This window comes from Patagioenas fasciata, chromosome 29, assembly GCF_037038585.1.
Source record: "Patagioenas fasciata isolate bPatFas1 chromosome 29, bPatFas1.hap1, whole genome shotgun sequence".
NCBI lineage: Eukaryota > Metazoa > Chordata > Aves > Columbiformes > Columbidae > Patagioenas > Patagioenas fasciata.
The window spans coordinates 3,483,175-3,509,740 of NC_092548.1; the positions used below are offsets into that span (position 1 = coordinate 3,483,175).

General features: G+C 51.7%; 1 protein-coding gene across 1 annotated transcript; it reads left to right on the top strand.

The window, feature by feature from the left end:
• Nucleotides 1-466: 466 nt before the first annotated feature.
• On the top strand, nucleotides 467-24,800 carry LOC139825809 (dynein axonemal heavy chain 9-like). Its single transcript, XM_071800108.1, has 12 exons — nucleotides 467-470; nucleotides 4,346-4,536; nucleotides 10,301-10,497; nucleotides 11,151-11,309; nucleotides 12,790-12,920; nucleotides 14,553-14,764; nucleotides 14,958-15,191; nucleotides 17,700-17,867; nucleotides 19,748-19,864; nucleotides 20,589-20,739; nucleotides 23,659-23,727; nucleotides 24,674-24,800. The coding sequence occupies exons 1-11, from the start codon at nucleotides 467-469 to the stop codon at nucleotides 23,691-23,693; spliced, it is 1,599 nt and encodes a 532-aa protein (XP_071656209.1). The 3' UTR covers nucleotides 23,694-23,727; nucleotides 24,674-24,800.
• Nucleotides 24,801-26,566: the final 1,766 nt, after the last annotated feature.

Below are 26,566 nucleotides of genomic sequence, written 5' to 3' on the forward strand. Positions count from 1 at the left end.
AATCCTGCTCTTGGCCTTGTGATCATCTCCCAGGAGCCTCAGCTCCACTGTCCCATCCCTGGCTGTTCCATCCTGACCAACTCTTTCTGGTTTGTAAGTGTGAAGTCCCACAGGGCACCTCATCCCACTGACTCCTCAGTCACCTGTGTCAGGAAGATGTTGTCAATGAGCTCCAACCCCTCCTGGATGGCTGGTACCTGGCAGATATTGGGATACCTTACATCTGCCTGAATGGTATGGCATGCAAACATGACACTTATTTCATTTGTCTGAAGGAGGCCTCATCTAATTCCTCTTCCTCATCAGTGAGCCAGTGGTGTCCACTCACAACATTGCCCATGTTGTTCTGCCCTCTCATGCTCACTCAACCTTAAGCTGATATTGTCTGTCCCCAGGCAGAGCTCCATGCAGCCCTACTGCTCTCCCACACAAAGGGAAACTTGAGAAACTCCAGACCACTGGCATTATGAGTACCAGACCTCCAAGACCCCACAGTTTCTCCAGGAGATGGTGTTTATACTGTCCCCTAACACCTCATGCTGTTATCTTGGGAGGTACATTGTAATCAGGATAAGCCAGCCACTTGCAAACATTAACAGCTGATCAAATGGAGCTTCATTCAAGGGAGAGTCCAGACCTGGAAAAACTTTTGGGGTCACCTCTCAGAAAGCTCTGAGAGACCTGGAGGTTGGGGCCCCTTATATTTTGTGGCAGGAGGGCCTCCCAAGGTGAGCGCTCTCTACCCTGCTAACAAGTGGAGGGGCTGTGGCACGAGCACACAAGGGAGAGGCCAGACCTTGAGAAAATTTGGGGTTCGATCATCGGAAAGATCTGAAGTTTCACAAGATGAAGTGTCCATTTTTTTATCAGGGCAGGAAAACAACGTCCTGCACCAGGACAGAGCAGGACCTGACACGCTGAGCAGTGACCCTGAGGAGAAGGGCCTGGGCACTCCAAGGTCCCCACACCAGCCCGTGGTGCACGCTCTCCATGAACAAGGCAGCTGCACACGGGGCTGCATGAGGAGGAGCGTGGGGACCCAGACACCTGGAGTTCTCATCCCATTCGGTTCAGCACTGGTGTGACCCCACACACACGGGGGTGTGCCAGTGTGCGGCTTCCCAGTTTGGAGAAGCAGGGAGAAACTGGAGAGTGCAGGGCTCTGCCAAGGCAGGTTCAGGACCTTGTGCACATGGTGTGGGATGCTGAGGGACCTGGGCTGCTTTGGCCCAGCAGCGCTGGGGAGGCTGCAGCAGTGCAGGAGTAGCCTGAGAGTGCTTGAAGGGTGGTTTCATAGATATTGGAGGTTTTCTTCATAGCGGGAAAGAGCATGAGAAAGAAATAATGGCCCAAAGTGCAGCTGGGGAGGTCCAGGCTGGACATGAGCAGAAAGGAATGTGACTGGAAGGGCAGTGCTGTGGTAGAGCAGGTCAGCAGAGGGAGTCTGCATCAGCCCAAGGCTTTGTGCTCCAAGGAACAGCTGGGGAGGATGGAGAGATCTCAGCAAAGGGAGGAAGATGCTCAGACAAGAGCAAGGTGGGGCAGCAGGGGGGATGTCTGCAGCCTGCAGGGAAAGAGGTGCAGGGGATGCCACAGCACAGGACAGGCTGTGGTGGAGATGAGCAAGGGATGTAAAGGCCGAAAGCCCCACCAGACATGAGCTCCTTCTCCCCTTGGCTATGGCTGCTGTCTGCACCTCTGATGCCTGTGAGGAGACACCTTGTCCTTCCAGCACAGGGGCCTCATGCCCTCCTTGTCCCCAGCCAGGAGCCTGGGAGGTGTGGGACCATAGTCCTGCCCTTGGCCTTGCACAGCCCCACATCACACTGTCCAGGAAGGGCCCTGAGCAACGTGGGAGGGACAGGATCTGCCTTCCCAGGGCTGGGGGTCAGGGCTTGGCCCTTTGGTTAATGAAACACATCCAGGTTTACTCAGCATCAGAGAGACCTTTACTTTGCTTTTCCTGAACTGTCATCACTGCCTCCGGTTTTCTACTCTAACCAGATCCTGGAGACCGTTGCTCAGTAGTGTCCCTCAGTGAGACCCATTAACAATACCAGAAACTATGGAGTTTGAATCTGACTTTGATTTCTTGAGAAGTTTCTTCTTCTTCCCCTCAAGGTCTGATGTTCATGGACTCAGCACCAAAGCCACCAGAGGGGTCATTAAAGCGCCTTGGGCTGCTCCTGTGCTGCTGAGCTGGGCTGGGCTCCTGGGACACAGGGAGCTCCTGGCAAGCGGCAGCGCTGCAGAGAGACAGCTCTGCCCAGGAGCAGCTCCTCTGCACACGCAGCAGGGCTGAGGGCTCTGCCTGGGGATCTCAGGGAGACGAGCAAGGCAGAGAGAGATTAAAGGTGGTCAGGATTGGGAGGATGACTGAGAGCTCACTGGAGGAGAAACCTTTGCAGCCCTTGCCATGGTAAGTCTCTGGGTGCAGGGCAATGCAGCTGTAGCTCCTGGAGGCATCTCCTAAAACTGGCACAGGCACAGCTGGTGGGATCTGTAAGGTGGGGGATCTTGTCAGGCAGTGTTGAACAGCTGTGAAACCGGGTGAGCACCCAGGGGTGCCCAGGGCTGTCCTGCAGAGCAGGGTCCCTGCACCCCAGGGCTGTGCCAGGGCAGGGACTCTGCCGCCTGCCAGGGTCAGCGCTCAGCCTGCCCGGGAGATCCCATGGCAGCAGCTGTGGGTGGAAGGAGCGACCCCCGGCAGGGCAGGCAGGGAGCTTGTGGGGTTGGAGGGTGCTGTGTGGGTCAGGGCTGCTCAGAGCTCCTGATCAACCCCACAGACATGGCAGAGGGTCCTTCTGAACAACGACATCAAGACAGGAACAGCTGCAAGGGAAGGAGTCTGTGCTTTCAGTTTTCCACTCTTGGTTGTCTGGGTGTGCAGTGGGAGATGAGGATTTATTTCTCTCTTTGGAGAAGACACTGAGACCCCAGTTCTCGTTAGGACTTGTCTGAGCTGCTCCTGAGCCCCTGCACACACAGAGCTGCCCCTGGGCAGTGCCAGGAGGTGTGAGCAGGGCAGAGCTGAGCACACAGCGGGTGGGACGGGGTCTGTGACACGGACAGGGAGCAGACCCAGGGACAGAGACACAACTACAGGCCACATAGACATGGGCAGGAGGAGTTAACTGCTACCAGAAATGCTGGGGATGGGATTTCGGAACCTCTCTCACATCCCCTGCAGTGCAGACACATTTCCCAGTGCAACCCCTGGTCTCCTCTCCTCCCCAGCAGAGCCTCTGCCCCGAAGCCATGGGGTCCAGGTCCTGAGTCTCCACCTCAGCAGCTGGATCTCCAGGGGAAGGGTTCCTGGAACGTGGTACACAAAAGAGGTGCTAAAAGTACTTGCTCTACAGTGTCATTAAGTGAGTGGCAGCAGCACAGCCGGGTAAGGAGAAGGTTCCACAGCATGCCCGTCTGCCTTTCTGTCCTTGCTTTATTTCTCAGAAGCACTGCAGTGTTCTTCCCTGTTTCTCCACCTGTTCCTGGAGCTCTTGCTCTCTGGGGTTGGGGTGGGACATGCAGCTGAAATATTCCCATGGTATGCATGGTCTTAGGAGCAAAGCACCGTGACTCAGCCTAAGGAGATCTGCCGCTTATTCTTTTGTACTGCCAGCAGATTGTGGAAGTAGAGTATAAAACCCATCCTTATGGAGAGATCTTTGCATTTTAGGCTTAGTCTAAGTAAGTGGGACCGGCAGGCAAGGACTGAACCGGAACGGCGGGGCGGTTGGTCCTACGCAGGGACAGGATCTGGACGCGACCGAGCGAGCCTCTCGCGGGTGGCTGCGGGACAGTGTACGCGACTCTACGAGTCGAGCTTTTCGACCCTCGCGATCCGTGCACACGCTCGGCGAGTCCGTGTCTGGAGTTTCGGGGCTCGCGCGTGGCGTGGGGATGCGGGTTTCGTGGCGGTGTTTTTTTTTTTTTTTGGTGGGGGTTTATTTCGGCAGGGGCGGCGGGGTCGTGGTGGTGTCGTCGTGCCCCCCACCCGCACCTGCCGCCGCCGCCGCCGCCGTATAATTTCACTTCGTGTTCCGGCTCAGACTGCACGGCGAGCACAAACACCCCCCCCCGCCCGCACCCCAAAGCGCGGTCTCTCCCGCCCTCGCCTTGCCCCCCGCCCCCTCCGGCCCAGCCGCGGGAAGGGCCGGAGGGGGTCGGCAACTGCGCGCGCCGCGCATGCGCGCTCTCCCCGCCGCCCGGCAACCGGCCCCCTGCCCCCCGCCAGGTGCCCAACGGTCAGTCGCTCGGAGTCAAGCCCGTCGGGCGGGCGGTCGCGGGGAGGCCAGCGCGGGAGCGTCTTGCCGATCGGCCGAGGAACCCCGCGCGCGGGTAGGCAGGGAGGCAGGCGGGCCGGGACGGGGAGACGGGGACGGGGACGCGGTGTCTCTATGCCTCCCCGGGGGGAGGCAAAGCCGCTGGCGGGGTCGGTTTCTTCTTCAGCCCGCGGCCGGGGCGGGCAGCGGGCCGAGGGACCGAGCGAGCGAGCCACCGAGGAAGAAGCGCGGGAGGCGGCAGCACGGGCAGGTGAGGGGGTTAGGCCTCCGACAGCGGGGCTGAGAAACCGCGGGACGCCCGCGTGCCCCCCCCCCCGCCCTCCGTCCACCCCCCCCCGCTGTCCACCCCCGTCCACCCCGGGCACGGAGCCGGCAGGGACGCCCCGGCTTCCCGGGGGGGAGGCGAACTCGCTGGCGAAAGGCCGGGCGGGGGGTGGGGAGGAACTCTGGGCGGGGATGGGCGGCCGGGCTCGCTGCGGCGGACTGGGGCGGGCAGGCGGTGGTTGGGGCCGGGGAAGGCCGCCGCCTGTGCTCTCATTGCCCCTCCTGGTACAGTGTTATTTGGAGCACAGAGTTTAGGGGATGGACAGTGAGCAATGAACGGTTATAGAGTTGAAAAGAAAAATGACCCTATCTACAGGACAGTCTCTCCCAGGGTGTGAGTCTCTGCAGTGCAACCCTTTGCTAATTGCAAGGCAGAGAGCAGATGATTCAGTAAGTGGGGTTTATGGATCACAAATAGACATTAGTAGAAAAGATGCCCTGGGAAGGTTCAAAATATATGGAGGTACAAATGCCTGGGTAGAATGGATCAAATATATGGTGCAAAGCCTGAACGAGCAATTGCTATGCCTGTGCGGCAGGAAGGCCTGTGGCCCAAGTGGTACCCTTCCCTCTGGGGTGGAGCGAAGATTGACAGGGGATGGAGTGCATCTTAGCCTTATGCCAAGACTCTACGGCATGGAGAAATAAGTCGTGTCATACTCTCTCCCTACTGTTTCCAGCTTTGCAGGGAAAAATATCAAAATTCCCCTGGCATTTTCAGGAATAATTGAAAATCATACTGCCTGTCTCTCACGACGCGGCAGGAATGATACCAAGTTCCTAGGAACATGAGTAGGTGTGCAGAGACACGGGAAGTTGGTCCTCATATGTCCTCAAATGCTTCTTGAGTGGATCTTTGGTGGTACTGTGGGAAGATGACACTTCATTCCATTTTATCCCCCACTGGGAAGGTACCTGTGACGTCGTACAATTGGAAATTCCTTTTACCCTGGCATTTGAACCCTGTGATCCATCAGGGCAACAGAAAAAGGAGTTGAGGGCTTTCCTCTGATGACAGGGTTTATTTCAATTAGATTGGGGTCCCCAGAGGAGTCCCCAAGGAACACAAAGCAAGAAGTCAAGTTAGCTGCGGGTTCTGAGTCCTTTTTGTTTTGGTAGGTAACTACAAACAAGAATGTAGACGGGATAAATAACATTTATTTATAAGTTATACTAGACAAGCAGTTAAATGAATCACCAAGCAATTAGATGCTACTAGTAGAATGGCATGGGAAAATAACATGGTCCCCGATACGATGTTGGCAGAAAAAGGTGATATATGTCTAACCACAGCTTCAGCAGAAGAATTGGCTGAGAATTCAGGTGTAGATAGTCCACTCACGGGATTGTTAGAATCTTGGTTTGGAATATTGAGAGAAATTACTTCTTTAATCGAAGTAACAGAAGCACTGATTTCTATAGCATGCTACATCATTGCGTGTCTGCGAGGACTTGTTCAACACCTTATTGGACAGCTCTATCAAAGCAAGTGCCTTTAGGGCCACTGCCATGCTCAGATAAAATGATCCTGCTAAAAGAAGGGGGGTGGTGCTGGCAGTGTGGGACAACAGCCTGTGTGCTTCAGGGTGGGGGCAGCGGCTGGTTCTGTAGTTAACAAAACAAGAAAAAGGCCCCTCCCATCATGGGGTTGGAGTTTCTTCTGTCCAGGTTTTCATTAGTGTTGCCCCCATATCTACCAGAAATTCTACTTGTTTGTTCTTTTGGGTTTCTTCTTCCCAATGCGGGAAGCACCACCCAGGCTGGTCCCCCAGAAGGACCAAAAGGTGACTGTGAAAAACAGAGTTTTCCAGGTTGCGCCCGGGTTACCCTCCGTGGTGTTTCGCAGGCTTTCTTCACTCTAGAATGGCGAATCCAGGCATTCTGTTCTCCGATATTGGTAGCAGTCAGGGGGTCTTGAAATGGACCTTCCTATTATGGTTTCAAAGTTTTCTGCAAAAGACTTCACATACTCGTCAGTAAAATGTGGCCCTCAATCAGAGGATCTAACAGCTGGGCCTCCAAGCCTTGGTATTATTTTGTGTATCAGTGTTGTAGTCACCTCCTAAGCTTTTGCTGTCCTGGTAGGGAACGCTTCTGGCCAACCTGAAAAAACATCAGTTAATACCAACAAATATCGGTACCCCCCTTTTCCTGGGAGTTCTGAACAATCAGTTTGCCATTGTGGTCCAGGCCCATTCCCTTTCCCCATTTGACCCATTTCTAGCTTGGGCATATTTTTGGGATTAGTCTGGAGGCAAAGATCACACCGCTGTCACCTCTTCCACAGTGACAGACAAATCTCTAGCTCCTGTCTCCCTAATCAAATGTTTGCGTAGTGGTTCTAGTCCCCAAGGCCCCTTCTTCTGCTCTTCCCTTCCTAAAGGCCAAACCAGGTGGGAGAAAGCCCCACTGTGTTTGCTTTTTCAGGAGAAAAATAAGTGCTAAAAAGCCACTTTGGGGGTGCCCAGGTGGATCCAGTGGTATCCAGACCCCCCCCAGAGGGAGCATCCCCCAGCACCCCCAAGTCCTTCGCAGGGCTGCTCTCAGGCCCTCCATCCCCAGCTTGTGTTGATAGCCGTGGTTGCCCGGGGCAGCTGCGTCTCCCAGGCGAGCTGGGTCCCGCCCCGGCCCGCCCCCGGCTCCTCGCAGTGTCCCTTCCCCCGGGCAACGCGGCTCTTCCCCGCAAACACCCGCCGGTGCCGGCCGGATGGAGCAGGCGGTGGAGCCGGTGCCCGGCGCCGAGCGGCTGTGCCGGTGCGCGGCGCGGGGGCTGGGGGTGCCGGCGGAGCGCTGGGAGCGCTGGGCAGGCGGGGAGGCGGCGGGGCCGCTGCTGCGGAGCTTCCTGGCGGGGCCGGCGGGGCCGGCGCTGCTGCTCTGGCGGGGCCCGGCCGGGGAGCTGGAGCTGGGGCCGCCCCCGCCGCCCCCCGCCGCCCGCCGCAAGGGGCTGTTCTTCCTGCGGGCCCCCGGCGCCGGCCCCGGGGAGCTGCTCTGCGGGGACCTGCCCGCCGATGCCCTGCGGCACTTTGCCGCCCTCGTGGAGGAGGTGAGGATGAGGGGCCACGGGGGCAGGCTCAACATGAGGAGAAATTTGTTTGCTGGGAGATGGCAGAGCCTGGCCCAGGCTGCCCAGGGCGGGTGTGGAGTCTCCTTCTCTGAGACATTGAAACCCGCCTGGACCCACCTGTGTGATCTGCTCTGTGACCCTGCGTGAGCAGGGCTTGGACTGGGGGATCTGCAGAGATCCCTTCAACCTAACCAGGCTGGGATCCTGTGAGGCCTGGGCAGCCCCGGAGGTGCAGAGGGAGCCCTGGCACCCATGAGTACCGGGTGCCCCTCGCACATGGCAGCGGGGAAGGTGTCCCCTCCTACAGACAGGCTCCTTGGCCTCCCTCCCTTCTCTGCTGATGCACTTGTACCCTTAACTCTGCCCTTTGCAGTACCATGGACGGCTTTAGAACTCATATAAACCACCTGAATGCTGATCCACATCAGCTCTGTCTATCAGTGGGGTCCTTGTGGGACTGATGTACCCACAGGTGCTGGAGGGGACATCTGCAGGTCACCTACTCCAAACCCCTGCTCAAGCAGGGCCATCCAGAGCCAGTTGCCCAGGGCCATGTCCAGGTAGCTCTTCATTATCTCTAAGGATGGAGACTTCACAACCTCTTTGAGCAACCTGGGCCAGTGCTCGATTACTCTCATAGTGAAAAAGTGTTTTGTGATGTTCAGGAGCCTCCTGTAGCTCAGTGTCGGGTTATCTCAGGTGGGCTGATGTTTTCTTAAAGAGATCGTCAAGAGGTTCGAGTGCTTTTGCTTTGCTGTGTTATTAGCCTGAACTAGACAATGTTGTTTCGGTTTATTCCTGATGGCTCCTCACCTGGAGAAGTCTCAGGAATGAGGCTGTAATGGGAAAGCAGAGGAGCTGCTGGATTTGAGAAGCTCTGATCATGATGTTTGGTATATTAAGATGGTGACTGATAGATTGGATTCCCAAGAGCAGGCTGCCAGACTGGTTATCCTGGTTTTGTGAGAAAACACATTATTTATACGGGGAGCTTTTGTTTTGATGAGCCCCGTGGTCTTGCGAAGTCTGCACAAACAGTGGTTTTGCATCACGGCTGGCCAATAGCATTGCAAGCACCGTCTGCTATGGGTAGATGGTGGGGTAGGAACACTTTGGCAGATCCTGTTAAATCCTGTTTTCTGAATGCCTTTGGGAGCCGGGATTGTGCGTCCCAGCTGCGTGTTTGCAGGCTTTGCTCTCCCCTGTGCAGACATGCAGTATTTCTGCAGGGAGCAGATTGTGCCTGGTTTTCATCCTATTTTCCTCTCAAGCTTCACTTGAAGGCAAAAGCAGCGGTGGTGCTGGGTCAGGCAGATGGGGTGGGTCTGCGTGAAGGTGAAAAAGGTCTTGAATTTCCTGGGGTTGGGGTCGTGTGTTCCTCTGCCCACACTTTGTCTTTATTCAGTGAGGGGTCACAGCTGGTGACCTTGTCCACTTGTTGCTTCACTCCTGCGGTGCCGAAGGGAACACACCTGCTCTGTGGGCTGGGGCTTCATCCTGAGTCCAGTTATCATTTTAACAGTCAGAAAGAAAATGAACGGCTATCATTTGCCTGGTTACAACATCACTGGCATTAGCAGTCCACATGCTTTAAGTAATAGAGACACATCTTGCTAATAATGCAGCTAAAACTGCTGAAGGTGAACTCGTCAGCACCTGCCCGTGTGTTCCCTGGGGTTGTGCTCCCCCTTCCCACGGCTCCCTGGGCACGAAGGTGGCTGGTCGGGTCTTCTTCGGGTCTACAGAGCCAGCCACAGTTCCAAAGAGTCTTCAGCATCCTGGGACAGCACCATGGAGGTGCTGAGCTGCTTTATTCCGTTTCAATTTTATGTCCATTTGCAGCTATTTTTATGCCTTTAGTCACCTCCCCCCCCTCCCCTACCCCCACCCTGAGTCCAGTAACACAAAGGGCTGTTGTTTGTCACTAGGGACAACCTGGCTTTGTTAGGCTGTTGCCACAGGCTGGTCCCAGTGCAGAGCCAGCCAGGATAGGTGACAGACACGGTGTTGCTGTCACAGCTCAAACAAGCCAAAAGCAGCTCAAATCTGGGCAAACCCCGACCAGCCCCACAACCCCATGCTGCCGGGTCAGTAAAAGTGCTGATAAAGGCAAAGCTCCTGTTTGGTGGGCTGCAGCTGGGACCTGGGGGACCCTCACCACCAGTGTATCCCAGGGGGTACCAGCAGACCTTCCCTTGCAGCACACTGAGCTCAGCCCAGCCCTGGCAGGCTCAAAGGGCAGCCTGACGGCTGTGCCCATGGGCAGGGACATGGGGACCAAGCACCGGGGACAGTTGTGAGGGCAAGGGACAGCAGCCCATGGGGCCATCTCCAGTTGCGGGCTTGAAAGGCTGGGAGAGCCTGGGGATGGGGCTGCTCACTTTGCCTACTGGCTTCCACCCTCCTTGGCTGCTTGGATTTGGGGAAAAGGGTGTTCTGCTGTATAAAGTGGGCCTGTAGAGATGCCCATTCATCATCAGCTGCCTCTATTTCACATGGGAACTGCTTGAGACAGCAATGAATATGGGTCTCCAGGCTTGGCCAAGCACAGACCTCAGAGCCTGGTGGCCTGTCCGTCTCCTGCTGCACTTTTTTCTCCATTGGTCTTCCGTGACTCCCGCTGTAGGTGATCGTGCCCATCCTAACGAACAAGAAGAACCATCAGGGCTGGCCACAAGTGGTGTCACAAGACATCGTGCGTCATGTCCACAACCTCAAAAGTACCATTTTCACAGTTGTTGGCCAAGTAGACGGCAAGACCTTGCTGCCTCTCCCAGCTGGCTCAGAGGGAATTGAGGACATTGATCTGGAAAATGAGAAATCGTGAGTACCACCCCAAAATAACAGGTTCTGGAAGGTCCAGAGAAGCAGATGCGTTTGTACATCAAGTTGTCATCGTGTCTGGGCTGCGTGCGTGCCCCTGTGGAACCCCAGGAGATGTGTGGGTGCAGTGGAATGAATCACTCCTCAGACAGGACGTGGTGCGGGTGGGATTTTGTGAGAAGTTACTGCTTCCAAGGCAGTGGGGTGACCTGTCCTCAGCTTCCCAGCCCACTTGGTGGTGTTTCTTGCTGAATTAAGTGAGTTAATGACTGCAGGGATGTAGAATATTTTGAGGGAGAATGGTATGGGGAGAGAGAATCTTGCTGGATGTGTGAGTCTCCAGGTCAGATCCTGAACCTGAATGGATCTGATGTGACAATGACTGGCTGTGCAGAGAGGTGGCGACTGGCTCTTCATTTCCACCATTCACTTTATGAACAGTGTTGTTGCCCACACTGCTGCAGACATTCAGCCATTTTCTCCAGAGTGTAATTCCTATATTAAACCAGTGACAAAATCTTATGGGGTTTGATTGTTTTGTGGTTTTGAAATGTGAAACCCTGTAAAATCCAGCTGCCCACACGGCCATTGGAAGTAGATCCAACTGAGCAATGCACATCAACAAAGTTAATCACGTACTCTGTTTACTACAGCATGGAACGGATAGATAAATCTCTGGTGTATGCCATGGAGTCGGCCATCATAGACTGGAGCCACCAGATCCAGGAGGCACTGAAGAAAGAGTCTTCAGAGCCTCTCCTGCAAGGCAGCAATCCGAACCCGAAGGTGGAGCTGGAGTTCTGGAAGAACAGGTACCCAGAGCAGCCTGGCCAGTGCACGGTGCCCTGTGGTGCTGGTTTTGTGTAGAGGGAGAGTGCTGGTGGTGGAGCTGCTAATTCCATGAGTTGAGAAGAACAGGCCACTTGAGGTTCATGTAGGCTTCAACTAAGGAAAATTGCTCCCGCACAGAAAATCATCATGATCTGCAAAGTGCCTGGGAGGTCACTGGGCAGCTGGCTGTGTTTTAACTTAGCCCCACCACAGGGGCTACACCTCAAGGGACTTTTTTCAGAAATGCCCTTTACAGGATCCCAGGCTGGTTGGGCTGAAGGGACCTCTGCAGATCCCCCAGTCCAAGCCCTGCTCACGCAGGGTCACAGAGCAGATCACACAGGTGGGTCCACGCGGGTTCGAATGTCTCAGAGAAGGAGACTCCACACCCGCTCTGGGCACTCTTTCGTCACTGTTCACTAGGAGCCATCCACAGGAGTAATTGCTGATGGACACCTGCTGGGGGCTGTCTGGAAATGGTGCATCTCAGCTGGCTGCTGTTCATCTGTCAGGGCCAGAGGGGCTTTAGATGCTCAGGAGCCTGGGAGTGGTATTTCCTCCTGCCCTTTGAAAACCTTTGTGCTGTACTGGTTCAGGCTGACTCGGGGCAAAGCCCTGCTGGCTGGAGAGCTGTTGCTAATGCCTGCAGAAACACGATGTTTTTTTCAGCGATGTTCTGTCAGTAGCAGAGCTGCTGTCATGCTGAACTCAGCACTTTCTGTCCTGTAGGGTTTGTCTGTGCCTCATGCAGCTTTCTCCCATTTCCACAGTCCATGTGTAGCTGGAGGAAGCCCTGAATCAGGCCCAGGGGAAACAGATGATGTTGGGGGACAGCTGATGGCCCAGTGTAGGTGGGTAACATGGCCACCAGCATCCTGGTGTGCATCAAGAACAGTGTGGCCAGCAGGCCCAGGGCAATGACTGTCCCACTGTACTCAGCGCTGGGGAAGCCAAACCTCAAATCAGTTTTGGGCCCCTCAGGCCAAGAAAGACCTTGAGGTAGTGGAGTGAGTTGAGAGAAGGGAATAGAGCTGGTGAGGGGCTGGAGCACAAGTGTGATGGGAGTGGCTGAGGGACCTGGGGGGTTCAGCTGGAGAACAGGAGCTGAGGGGAGACCTTCTGATCTCTGCACTGCCTGAAAGGAGCTTGGAGCCAGGGGGGGTCGAGCTCTGCTCCCCAGGAACAAGCGCCAGGATGAGAGGAAACGGCCTCAAGTTGCGCCAGGGGAGGCTGAGGTTGGATATTAGGAAACATTTCTTCCCAGAAGGGGTTGTGAAGCATTGGAACAGGCTGCCCAGGGCAGTGGTGGAGTCACCATTCCTGGAGGGGTTGAACAGTCACAGAGATGACATTCTCAGGGACACGGGGCAGTGCCAGGGGTTAGGTTATGGTTGGACTCGATGATCTTGAGGGTCTCTTCCAACCAACTGATTCTGTGATTCTGTGTCTCGGTTGCTGTAGGTGTGATGACCTGGAATGCATTTACAACCAGCTGACAACGAGGAAGGTCAGGAACATGATGGAGCTGCTGGAGAGAGTTGAGAGCAGCTACATCCCAGCCTTCAAAACCATGCTAATGGATGTTGAGGCAGGTGAGATGCTGGGGCAACTTTACCACAGTGCTGGCTTCTGGCCTTTCTTCATGGCCTGGTGTGACTGATTTCAAGCCAAATCTTTCTAGTTTGTGAATTGAGACTGGGCTGCTTGTGCTTGAGTCTAGGCTTTTGTTTCCAGGCTGGGACAAGCTCCATCGCTGGTCTGTTGAGCCAGACTCTTGCCAAAGTTCAGGGTGAATGGGTTTGGGAATTTATTCTGCTGTAATAAAGTGTTTGCATTACTCTAACAGGACTCACCTCAACTTCCACCAGCTCCTCTGGTGTTATTATGCAGGAATGGGAGTTCAGACTAAGAGGACAGATCTTGTACCTAAGACTGCTTTGTTAGAGCGCTGCTTCTCAGGCTTTGGCCACTGCAGCCCGAATTTCCTTGCTTTGCTTTGCTTAGGGGAGTTGAGCGCAGCCCAAGGAAATATTGCAAATCCCTGTCTGTAGTGAAAAACAGTGTAGTCCTGCTGGTCTGTCCCTGCAGACCAACACAGCTGGACATCCATGTCCAACCCAGCTGCTCTCTGGCACAATGAAACCATCTAGACTGTGTTAGCTGTGCACGTGCTGGCAGAAAACACTGTTCTTCACCACTTCACGTGCAAACATTGAATCTCTTAAGGATCTGTGTCACACTCTGCATTGTGCAGTTTAAATGGGCTGGAGAAACACCCCTTATATAAGGAGCCAAGGGTTCATTGTTAAACTAATTAATACTTTAAGGGTTTAATCAAAATACAACAAATATTTGGTTTTAATCCGGCTACAGCGATACTAACCCTAATTGGATAATTTGGACTATAATTGTTAATTTCCATTACAGCGCAGTTCAGATTTGTGTGCACCTGCTTTTAAGTCTCTGCCCCTTTCCCTGGCATTGTACTGGTGAGGCTGCTGTTGGTGGATTTGCTGGGAGGGTGATGCTGATAGTGGGAGTCTCTTCTTCCTTGGTCTTGGGCCTTAGGGGTTATTTTTGCATGCATTCAAGCACTTCTGTCACTTCTTGTTGGTCCACAGGTTTAATTGCACAACGATCTGGTTTTATTAATGCTTGCGCTCTGGGGTAATTCTTCAGGGTAAAACCACACAGCTGTACAGAGCTAAGCTAAAGCTTTCGACGAGTCAGACATCAGTTGCTTTACTGTTGACAGGTTTTCTATTACAGTCAGGACTAGTGGGGCCGTCGTCATCTGCCCACTGGACAAGGAGTTGCTTGAGCCAAAACTGAGCTAAAAAGGGCTCAGGCCAAGGCTGTACAGCCTGTCGTGCTGTACAGCAAGGCCATGGCTCACAGCCATGGCAGCACTGTATTTTTGGTGCTGTTGGGCAAATTCCGTGTGACTTTTTAGCAGTTGTGGACTCAGGCTCTCCACGAAGCCCTGTCCCAGCTCCCTGTCCCCTGCCATCACATCAGCTTATTTCTGTTCTGGTTACTGCCGCAGGTGAGTGATGTTCACGAGTGAGTGACCTGCAGCACACAGGTGGCGGAGGGTGCTCAGTGCTTGTCAGGACAGTTTCTTTTCCCAGGCACTTTTCCATGTGGTGAGGCCAGCACCTAGCTGGGAACCCAGCACACCGCAGCTGGGTGGTTCTTACCGCTTCTCACGTCTCTCAACACAGCTTTGACTGAAGCTCAGGACGTTCACCTGCACCTGACACCCCTCAAGCGCCGCTTGGAAGACGTAGAGAGGGTTGAGTTCAGCGAGGTGAAGCCTTTCCTGCTCCCCCTGCTCCACGTGGTGTGTTTGATCTGGGTCACCTCCAAGCACTACAACATGCCCGTGCGGATAGTGGTGCTGCTCCAGGAGATCTGCAACCTTCTCATTGAGCAGGTCTGTGGCTGTGATGCCTGTGTTTGCAGTCCCCTGTGTCCCCTCTCCCCTTCTTCCTATTGTCCTTCCCTGGAAAAGTGATTCTTTAGGCAACATTTAACTTAATAAACAGGTTCAAATGTGTTCAACACAAGAAGTCCTTGTTTTCCATGATGGCAGAAGTGACCTCTCAGGTGTGATTTTGCTCTTCCAGGCTCTGGTGTACCTGTCTCCAGAAGACCTTCTGAAAGGGGACATGGAGGAGAGCCTGGGCAAGGTGCGAATGGTGCTCGGTATCCTGAACATGTTCAAAGAGGCATTTGAGGAGAGAAGGGAAAAACTGCACATGTATTATGAACCAGGCCAAGAAGTGAGGGAGTGGGACTTCAGCTCCACGATGGTGTTTGCGAGGCTGGACACCTTCCTGAAGAGACTGGAGATGGTGGAGGTGAGACTCTGGTCTTGAAAAACATTGCAAACCGTCAGGAGAACTCTGTAGCCAGGAGATCACTTGCTGGCATCTTTCCTTTCTATAGCTTCACCTGATACCAGGGAATGGGGCCACTCTTTTGCTGTTAGGTCTCCTGTTACAGCGAGTCTAAGACTGTGTTTTACTATGTCCTGCTCAGTGCATATGTAAGCTGGTCAGGTTGATAGGTGTGTTTTTTGCTCTCAGGAGTCCCGTTGGACTCCTTGCTCCTGTTGGGGCAAGAAAAGGAGGATTACTGGAGGTGTGGTTTGCACAGCTGTAAATAAAGCAATGTAATCTCCCAGGTCTCCTGGTGCCATCAGAGACAGATTTAGGTTATGGTTGGACTCAATGATCTTAAGGGTCTCTTCCAACTGAAATGGTTCTATGATTCTATGACACCCTAGAGCTGGGTCCTGCCTGTCTTGGAGAGGCCAGATGGCAGGATCCCCTTGGCTGTGCCACGTGGGCCTGGGGAGGAGCAGGGACACGTTCCTCACCAGGTTGTCCCTTCGCATCCTCATAGTCCATCAAACTGGGGTGCTGTGGCTCAGGGGTGTCCCTGTTTGCCAGATCTGTCACCTGAGGCAGGGACATTGGGGTGTCATCCCTGAGCTCCCAGTGTGGCCAAGGGCTCCTTGAGCCACAGGAGATGTTCTGCAGAGAGCAGGTCTGAGTGTGAATGTGGGAGCTCCCTATGCTCTCCTTACCACATGGCTGTGTCTGGAGACCACAGACATACAGACACCATATGTACCTGTTATACAGACACTGTATATACCTCTTATACAGATACTGTATGTACCTCTTGTACAGACCTTGCATGTACCTGTTATCTCTCACGTGGCTAACCACACACATTCATCTGCTCTCCACACACATCCCAAATGAATTTCTTTGTTGATTGTTGCTGCGTTCTCAGTGTGTAGGGTTGGATGGCCAGTGTACAGGTTGCTGGTGTTTGCAGTTTTACTGCTTTAAATGTGCCATATACTTTTATGTGTTCCTTAATTAACTATGTTGAAAACTGTCATGACTGGTGCCTATTTTAAAAGTATTCATAATGATGGTTTCCAGTAGGGTTTGATGTGAAATAAACCAAATTATGCTGGTCAGTGTAGAGAGGAATATAAATAGACACAGGAATAACTGCAGGTTATCATGAGGACAGTGTTGGTGACAGGTTTACTGGGACCCTGTAAAGGCTCTGGGGCACTGACTGCTGGGATTCCATGGATGCCATGGGCACACTGTGGATATGGGCTGCAGACAAAAGCCAGTGGGGAGGTTTTGAGCTGGGGCACTGTGCGTTTTGACCAGTGTCTGTTTCCTCCTTCCGTGGCTGTCCCACACTCCAGGGACAGTAGAAGCTGCAGTATCTGGAGTCAGAGGGAGAGCCTGCGGAGTGAGCTGTAAAACAATAATTAAAAGCATAGTGCACACCAGCCTGTTAATGAGGAAAACTGCTGCATCTCTCTCCGTCTCAATTTCCCCTCATCACTTCATTTCAAGCAACCTTGCAAGACAAAGCAAGGGACAACTGGTATTTCCACATTATTTTTTTGCCTTACTAGGTATTTGTTCAAGCGGATGTGCTGGTGTGTCGAAGTGAATATGAATGCATATGTGCATTTGTTTTCGAATTTTCATAAAAGCTGCAGTTACACTGGTGCATGGGTAGCCCATGAGCACGTGAAGAGGGAAGGATCCCTTTCCTTTGGTTCGTTGCACTGTTTCATATTACGTGTCTGTGGTAAAACCTGCTGCCCTGCTCGGGTGGCCCCAGGACAAGTGCAAGCAGAGAGTGGCCACCAGTACATTCCTGTGCACATTTCTCCTGGTCCTCTGAGACAATGGATGTTCAACCAGCCCTTACTTGGCCCTACCTAGGGAGACAGATGAGGTGGGATGGCAGCAGAGCTGCCCAGTGCTGCCACCACCACTGGGGGAGCGGGACATTTTCCCAAGAGGTGACACTGCCAGGCTGCAGAGGATGGGAAGGGAAGGGAAGGACCCGTGTGCCACCTCAGCAGAGAGGGCCAGCGGGGCAGGTGCTGCAGCACCCACTTGGACACGTGGAGGTTTGACTGCGCAGGAGCTTTGGACAGTTTGGGTACCTGTAAATATTAGAAATCTGTCCTTGGTTAATACCTATAAAATTGGGATTCTTAGCTATGCTGGATGACATAGAAGAGTCTCATATCCTGCTTTGGATCTGTCCTTTAAATACACTTAAAAGCGATTTTACAGTTGTCATGGTATTTCTAGTGGCTGCAGCAGGTCTCACTGGGCAGGGACGTGTTATGAGCAGCCACTGATGCTCAGGACAGGCAGATCAGGCTCCCCCCTTCCCATCCCTGCCACCCAGCCTGAGCACCAGCGCTGTGCTTGGGAAGGTCCCTCAGCAAGTGCAACTCTGTCGTGACAACTGTTGTCATCTTCTTTTGTCAACATCATGACCTGTGTCTCCCTCCGTTGACTTTGAAGGATCTCCTGGCAACTTCCTTGGACTTGATGAAGCTGGAGAAAATTGAATTCAGTGGGATTAAAGGGAAGACCCTGGGCCAGCAGGTCCTGGACATGTATGAGGAATTCCAGGAGGCATACAAGGTGTTTTCAGAGCGAACCTATGACTGTCTTGACCTGACCAACACGGTAGGTGGGACCAGTTTGCGGGAACATCAGGAACATGTGCATGTTTCCAAAGCAGCAGTTTCCTGCTATCTTCTTCCCAGCTCTTTCCTCCTTTCATTATGATCTGATCTGGTACTGGAGGGAACAGGGAGCCGCTGGCCTTTCCTGCAGAGATTTGGGACTTCTTGCACGTCTATATCTAACATATCTTGCTAGATCAGCACCTTAGATCAGTGCAGCTGGGAAACTGGGATTTCCATGAGTTATGCACAAGCTTTTGCTGTACATGGTGCTTGCTGAGGTATAAGAGCTATACCAACACCCACATCTCTTTGCTTTCCTGCTCTTGGTATTTACCATGTTTCCCCAAAAAAAAGACCTACCCCAAAAACAAGCTATAGCATGATTTTTCAGGATGCTTGAAATATGAACCCTATTCAAAAAATTAGCCCTAGTTACAGTTCATAAAAAAGTCAATTTAAATAGGGTCCAGGCAGCTATACATGTAAAAAAGTAAGCATCTTTTGCAGCAAAAATTAATATAAGACTCTGTCTTAGTTTTGGAAAAACAAGGTAGTTTGCCTGATGAGGGCCAACTCAGATCATCTCTGGGATGTGTTCGCTCCTGCCTAGATGAACACATGGCATCTGGGGCTCTCAGAATTCAAGGATGCTCTATTTTATTATCAGTAGTGCTTTAATTAAAGGAATATTCCCAGCCCTCTGGGACCTGCCTGGTGTGGGGATGGGTGGCTCGTGCTTTGCTTCCTGCAGCTCCCAGTACATCTCTGCAGGGGGTGGCACGTCCCCAGTGTTTCTTGCTGGAAAGCTGCTTGCTCCATAGCACCCCTCCTTCAGCAGGGCAGGCACAGAGGAGAGGTGACAGTGGCTCTGCAGGAGGTGGCTTGGGTTTGGTGACCCCATGGCCATTTGTGTGACTCTGAGTCATGTTTGTTCTTTCAGTGCTCTAGTTTTGCACCCTCTGCCACTGCTGGAGCCGTTTTTTTTAGCTAAAACATGGCATCTGGATCTGCTGGAGCTCAGCAGTAGCAATAGTAAAAGCTATTTCCTTGCACTTTGTCCTTTGGAAAAGAGACACATGACCTCATTTTTAGTGGTTTTGTCCAAGCTAGAACAGAAGGACTGTCACGGACTGTCAAGTTCAGTCTTTGATTTGGACTCTTTTACGTGTAGGAAAACAAATATAGATGTTACTCTTGAAGTTCAAAGGATTTATTACAGTTGAAGCAAGAAAAGCAGTGCAAGAAGATGATGGAAATTACAGAAACCCAGTACTGTTGAGTTTGAAAAGGACCTCTGGAGATCACCCAGTCCACCTTCCCTGCTCAAAGCAGGCTCAGCTAGAGCAGGACTGTGACTGGTCAGGTGAAATATCTCCAAGATTACCTATGTCCAAGTGTGGAGACTCCACAGCCTCTCTGGGCAACCTGTGCGAGTGTTTTGAAACTGCCTCACTCACAACCAGCTCACCATGGAACCACAGGCTTGTTTTGACTTGAAAGTAGGTTGGATTTGGGACTCAGCAGGTGCATCCGTGGGTTTTCTGGATGATGGTGTGGTCTTCAGGCCAAGTGGTGGGGGAGAGGGTGTGGAAATAGTCCATCTTGCCTGTAGGCTGAAGATAGTGCCATGTGGGCTGTGGAAAGCCCTCAGGACCAAAGGGTCCCTCCCAGAGAAAGGGCCAACATCTCAGCCATGGGACAGCACAGAAATGTTCTCAAGCTTCGTGAGGACTTTGCCACGTTGCGATGGCTGAAGATTGGCCAGAGGCGTGGCTTAGTTCACGGTGAATAAGAGAGGGCATCTCTGGATCGAGGAGTTACAGGTACCTTCCTAGTGCCATCTTGCAGCCTCACAGCTTGTGTTTTGCCTTTGTGCAGGACTTTGAGCAGGATGCCTTTGGTTTCCAGCAGAAAGTAGAAGACATGGACCGTCGGCTGGGCACCATTTTCATCCAGGCTTTTGATGACGCCTCCAACTTGGACCACGCCTTCAAGGTTTGTTTATCGCTCCCTTGCTCTTCCCTAAAAGGGAAATCAGGGCACCCGGCTCGGTGAGAATCCCGCTGAGGAGACCAGGCAGTGCTGGAGCCACAGGCACATGGGGCTGGTGTTTGCTGGTGGGACAGTGGGACTTGTAGCTTTTGGGCTGCTCTTGGTTTGGGATGCTCAGGCTGGTGGGTCCCTCACAAAGCTTTTGGATGCCAGGAGATATATTTGTGTCTCTCTCTGCAAGTTGGGGGAAATCATGCTTTTTCTAGGATTTCCTGGTGAGAATTGATATTGTTAGTATCAATTTGTTAATATTATTAATACATGGATCTGTTTCAGTTTTGGAAACAGGTTTTCTAGAAACAAAGCTGGTTTATTTATCAATTAATCTATCTTGCAGAAATAATAAATGGTATTTTTTTAAAAAAATCAATATAAGCATTTGTAGAAAAGACTTTAGCAAGTGACAGTGTTTATCTTTGTAAGTTTTTTGAAAAAAATAGAAAATCTTGAAGCATTTGAAGAACAACAGTTGGAATGTGGTCCAACCCCAGAGAAAGTCTGAGAGGCCCCGTAACAAAGGGAGCAAATTTCCTTTTTCCAAAGTGCCCATCGGTGCGGACAGTATTGAAGCCTCTGGGCTGGGGAGGAAGGTCCCAGCTGATCTCTCTGCAGGAGTCGGGGTTGTAAATTTTTCCCCTCTTCTTTTCCTGCGTGTTCACCCCAACAGCTGCTGGACATGTTCGGGAGCCTTTTGGAGCGACCGGTAGTCGCTGCAGATGCTGCTGGCAAATACTCCGTCCTCATCAGCATGTTCAGCAGGGCCCTGGACCACGCCAGGCTGATCTACTCCCGGCACATCCAGGCAGAGCTGAAGCTCGGTAGGTAGAACGTGCTGAGTAAAATGGGTTTTACAGGGAGTTTGATTGAGATTAATTTGGGGGGGAAATGATTTATTTTTCTAAGGAACCCAAAACTTTACAAATTGCAGATGTTTTCAGCCTCTGTAGCTCCTAGTGGCAATGGAAATGCCTGGGAAAGCTCTGTTCTTAGTATTAAAGCAAATAATTGGTTAGGAGTAAAAATACCCTTTTTCAAATGTGTATGCATGATATGTGACTGGGAATGGAGACACATGCTGAGCTTTTCTCCCAGCGAGGCTGTGACAGGAGGTTTCTCTCCACATTTGTGTGCTGCCTCCAACACCCCATGGGACCTGCAAACCCACTCATGTGCTCCTCAGAATGAATTTATTTTGTTTCCCTTACAATGCTTAAAATGCAAAGTATGCGAGTGGGACTTCGTAACCAAGGGTCTAATCAGCCTTTTCCAAGTTTATTATTCCCCGTGACTGTTGGCACAGGGGGGAATGGGTGGATTTCTATCAGATTATGAGGATTCAAGTGTGTCATTTTGAACAATAACCTATTTACTTGCCTCAGAAAGATCATACTGGAACGAGACAAGTCCTGGACTGGAGAGAATCATGGAGAGAATCATTTGCTGTGAATTTGTGGTTATTGTTCTGTGGCTGTTAGATAAGACGGACAGAAGTAACTCCTGGTCAGAAATCCCTATGTCAGTGTTTGTGAGGGGCGGGGAATGTGTCCCAGGCAAGGGACACCTCACATCAGCTCAGGTTTGGACATAGTCTGGGCTTCTCGTTCGATCTCAGCTCCTTATTCAAGATCCAGAGGCACTTGCCTTGGTCACAGACCTACATCAGTGTGGCAGATGTTGGATTTAAGGAAGGAAGCTGGGAAATCAGAGCAGTTTTCTGCAAATGAGGTTCTGTTGTTGCATCTTTGGGGTTACAAGTGCAGTGTTCAGTCAAATGCTGTTCCAATGTGCCCTCCCCAGGATCCCCCCCTGTGCACAAGAACATGCCGCCGGTGGCTGGAGCGCTGCGCTGGGCGCAGGAGCTGCGAGCGCGAATCCAGGTGCCGTTTGATCACTTCAGGCACATCCCACATCTGTGCGTGTCTGTTCCAGCTAAGTTGCTTTATGACCACCTTGCTATCTTCTCTGTAATCAATCTGATTTTCTTTCTGTGGTGAACATTATCCCATGGTTATAGCTGAAATAATTCTTAGTCAAAGAGGTGTGAAGTGGTTGCACTGGTGCTTTTCAGCTTCCTTGTGATCATTATTTTTTTTAAGAAACTCATTAACTGGATTTGTTTTGAAGCGATTAAGAGGCACAGTGGGCTATTCAGCTTTCAGACATAGTTCCCGGGTTGCAATTGAAAGAGGTATCAGAACCTTTCCTGCTGCAATCCCACTCAGCATGTTCTCCAGGACCTCCTCAGCTGCAAGTCCTGGTTCTGGCATCATCCAAACTGTGAATAGCAGAGAAGTGCTGGGCTGGACTCAGCTGAGATGGGTCGATGGAGCTGGGTTTGCATGTTGGGGAGCAGACGAGCATTTTGTTGGGCAGAAGAAAACTTTCTCAGCGTTAAACAAAGGAGCCATCTCCCAAGATCAAGGAAAGAAACCAATGCTGGTATATTTATCACCCAAATGCTTGTTATAACGGATGGTGTCAGGGAAGCATGGCCTCATACTCACAGCTGGCACCACATGAGACAACATTTAAGAGCTCTGTAAGCAAGGCGGTGTTGGACTTATGACAACTGAGGGTGTTCCAGGGACTGCACCTGGTAGCTCACAGGAATGGCTTCACGTGTGCTGGTCAGGATTCTGTGTAAATGGATCCACTTTTTTAATGTACTTGACCAAAATAACTTGACCGTCACTGTACCATGTTTGTAACCTTCTCTCACTGTATCTTGCCATTAAGTGTCTTTAAGTGCACAGTTATTCTGCAGCAGCAAAGGCATTGGTGCAATGAAACAAACTCTTGGGCTGTTCCCAGCACAGAGCCCAAGTTATCATGTCTGATTTGAACCTAAATGGCAATTTTTTGTCCACCATGAAGGACCCAGATCTGCATTTCACACTGATTTTCTGTCCTCTGTTTAGAGTAGTTAATAACATGCTCTGCAACGGTGGTGACATGATGCTGTTGAAAGGGAAAAAGGATTAAAAAGGAGAAACAAAAGTGGTTTTGCTGGGATTTACTTGGATTTGCTCAGAGGACTTGTTTACTTCCAGCAGGTTTCTCAGCACTTGCCCAGCGGTGACTGCTCAGGCGCTCCTTTTTTCCAGCTTTTGGTTAAGTTAATTCAGGTTTTGTCAATATGTCCTCCAAAATCAACAACCATCTTGAGGAAAACTTGGATATTGTAGATGAAACAGTGGGGAAAAGACAGCATGATAAGAATTCCTCTGGCCTGCTGTTCCCTGGGCTGTACAGCCCTGGCAGCGTGGCCAGGGCTCTGCCTCCCGCACTCTGGGACACCTTTGCTCTTCGGTTTGAGGGGCATGAATTGGGCACCGCCAAGAGCTTCATCTGCCGGGAGCCACACTCTGCTTCTTTCTGTGCCTCTTTGACCTCAGAAAGTGGTGGCTGGTGAGCAGAGGTTGCCCTGCTCTGTGCAAACACCGGAGCATTGAGTATGTTACGGAGACCAGTGTTCCCAGCAGCTCTGGGCCCTTGTTCTTCCCCCAGGACGTGGTTCTCATTTGCCAGTTGCCATGCAAACACCCGCAAAAGGGCGCACTGGGGCTTGGAGAGCTTTTGTGCAGTGAAATGGTTTTGGGCGATATGGTGGGGTTGGAATGTAAGATCCCCAGCCAGGCTCTGCCTGCAAGGTGGTGGGTGGTTTTGGGAAGGGGTAAATAGAGACTGCAGCCTCACAGGGCTAAATGTAACGCTGAGCTTGTCTGTTGTGCCACCAGCTGCTTGGACTCTGCTGAAGGAAGAAGGGTGGTAGAGAAGTATGAAGAAATGATCCAGCTGCTCGACAGGTAAGTGGTGGCTCAGGCATGACTGTAACTATATGAAAAAAAGCCAAACCTTATAGAATCATAGAATTGTTTTGGTTGGAAGAGACCCTCATGTCCATCCATAACACAACCCTGGCACTGCCCCGTGTCCCTGAGAACCTCGTCTCCACGTCTGTCCACCCCTCCAGGGATGATGACTCCAGCACTGCCCTCGCAGCCTGTTCCAATGCCCGACAGCCCTTTGGGGAAGAAATGTTTCCTAATATCCAGTCTGAACCTCCCCTGGTGCAACTTGAGGCCATTTCCTTCTCCTTCTCTAAACCACCTTTCAGCACATTTGCAAGCCCAGGACCTGAGAATGTCTCTTTCTAAGCCAGAAGGAATTTTGTGAGGAGAGAGGAGGAGGAATCCTTTGCTACACACCACAGTCTTTCTGTGATATCTTGAAATGAGAAGTTTGCATGGGAGGGACAGGGGCTGTGCAGCCCAGCAGAAATGTTGGAACGAGATTCTTTTGGATGTAGGAGATGCTGTGGTAGAAAACCTGAGCTGACCAGAAGTCTCAATCCACTTGTGCCCATTCACAGTGTACTTACCGTGGCTGTAATGTGTGTATTCCACAAGTGGGAGTGGGATTCGTTGCACCTCACTTAATATCTTAATGTTTGATGCTAAAACTGAACTGATTGCTCTGAGCTTTTGAATGTTTGTCCCCAAATTTGAATCCTCTGCTAAGAATGGTACTTGGGGGATCTTTGTTTTCCTGACTTGATGCTGTCACTGGTTTTCAGGTGTTTGTCTTTGAAGCCAAGATCTTTATGGAGGTGGTGTGGGTGGGTTTTAAATATTCCTTGATGTTCTTCAGCCCTCAGAAGTGGACTTGGCTTTTATTTGGTTCTATGTCTTGGTGTGCGGGCTTGGCAGCTACGTGGTGGATGTTTTAATTGGTTTGTTTGTTTTTCGGCAGGTATCAGGAGAAGCTCTATGCAGACTGGTCCCAGACAGTCTCTGGAAAATCACAGTACAACCTTACTCAACCGCTTATCCGGCGAGATCCAGAAACCAAACTGATCACGGTTAATTTTGATCCCCAGGTAAGAACTAGCTTTCCTGTCTGCCGGAGGGCACGTCTCCAAGCTGTGCCCCACCGTGCATGGCAAGTCTGGTGGGATCGCTACTAGATCTGTTCTGCTGAGGTCCCTGGAGCATCTGTTATGGGTGACATGAATTAACCATCCCCTTTGTGGGCTCTGTCTCCTGGTAAAATATCAGGATTACAGTTTAAGCAGCGCAGATTGTAATTAAAGCCAGAAAGTCTGTGAGTAGCCAGATGTTAACTGGTGTCAACATCTCCAGAGCAGGTTGGTTTGACGCTGGTGTGGGGAGCGTAGGAGCATCATCCTACAGACGTGGGTTCGTGTTATGTTTACCTGAAATCTGAGCTTCCTGAAAGGGTATAAAAATCCCAGGAAAGGTTTGTTTTGTTACTTCAGTGTTGTGGCTGTTGGATTTCCTTAATTGTGGTGCAGGAGGCTTCCAGTAGGTCTCTGTTCCCTAGGGCTGCCCTCTCCAGCACAGGGAGGCCTGACCATCCCCCTGCCCAAAGCAGAGGCAGGGTCCAAGCCAGCAGAGTGCAGAGGTGGATTCAAAGGTGCTGGGGCCTGATGAGAGCTGGGGCCTCTCAAATGTGAAATGCCATTTGCTGCGGAGGTGCTGAATCTCAGGGGCCTGGGAAAACATCAAACACTTCCCCCTTTCCCTGGGACTTGCTGCTGTTAGAGAAAAGTGTTGAGGTTCCAGAGCTCATTCCAGCTTGGCTCTCAGACAAAGGATTTGTCCAGCTCCTTGGAATCTCCTTGCTAAGGTGGGAAGCAAATGGCCCCAGGGGATGTTTTCCACCCTTCACCCTGGTGCCAGGGTTTGGAGCCTGTGACGTGCTGAGCATGTTCTCAGCTCCAGTCTCTGAGTGCTTCTGCGCTGCTCTCAGCTTTCCGTACTGAGGACTGCCTCATGTCCTCAGGTGCCTGCTTAGCAGCCCCTTCATGCCCTTCAGAGCAGATAGGAGCACCTCATTTTGCCTAAAGGGAGGATGTATTTGCAACCCTTCAACATTAAAGAATCTTCCAGAGCTCACCTTCCATGGAGGAGAGGGAAAGAGGGTAAGACATCCTTGACACCATGGTGGGGATGTCTCAGACATTCCAGTGCATAAAAGGGAGGGGAGTTTGGTTCTATCTCACTTGGCCTCCTGCTCCCTCAATCCCCTGCTTTTCCCTTCCTCCCATCCCATCCTCTTCCATCCACCTCCTCAAACTGCTCCCTTCACCCTTCTGCGCTCCGTCTTTCTTTCCTCTTCTTGTCATTGTGGACATAGTCACTTTAGTATTGTAGATACTCCTCACCCCTGCCATTGCCCATACAATATACTGAATTTCTGTCACCCAGCCAAAATGTGCCGTTTCAGGAGCATTTTCCCTCTCACAAGCCACTAAACTGAGCAAAGATTTTTTTTTTTTGTCTTAGAAGTGATATATTGCGTTGGAAGACCTTGCTGCTCCGTTTGTTGCAGGGACTCACTTCTACTTGGGTTTATAGTTTAATAACCCACTCAATCCCGTTCCATCACAACTCAAAGATGCTTTTGGTTGTGCCTCCTCCTGCAGGCACAGTATTGCTGAAAGACTGTATTGATGAGGATAGCTGAGAAGACCAGAGATCATCATGGCTTTTAGAGGCTGCACAGGGTTTGCTGGCTGGGTAGTTAACAGAGCTATATGTCTTTGATTGGGAAGCAAATCAGAGGCAAAGATCAATGGGAGGGAGATGGTCTGGACTAGGAGGTGTCCAGGCCCTTCTCAGA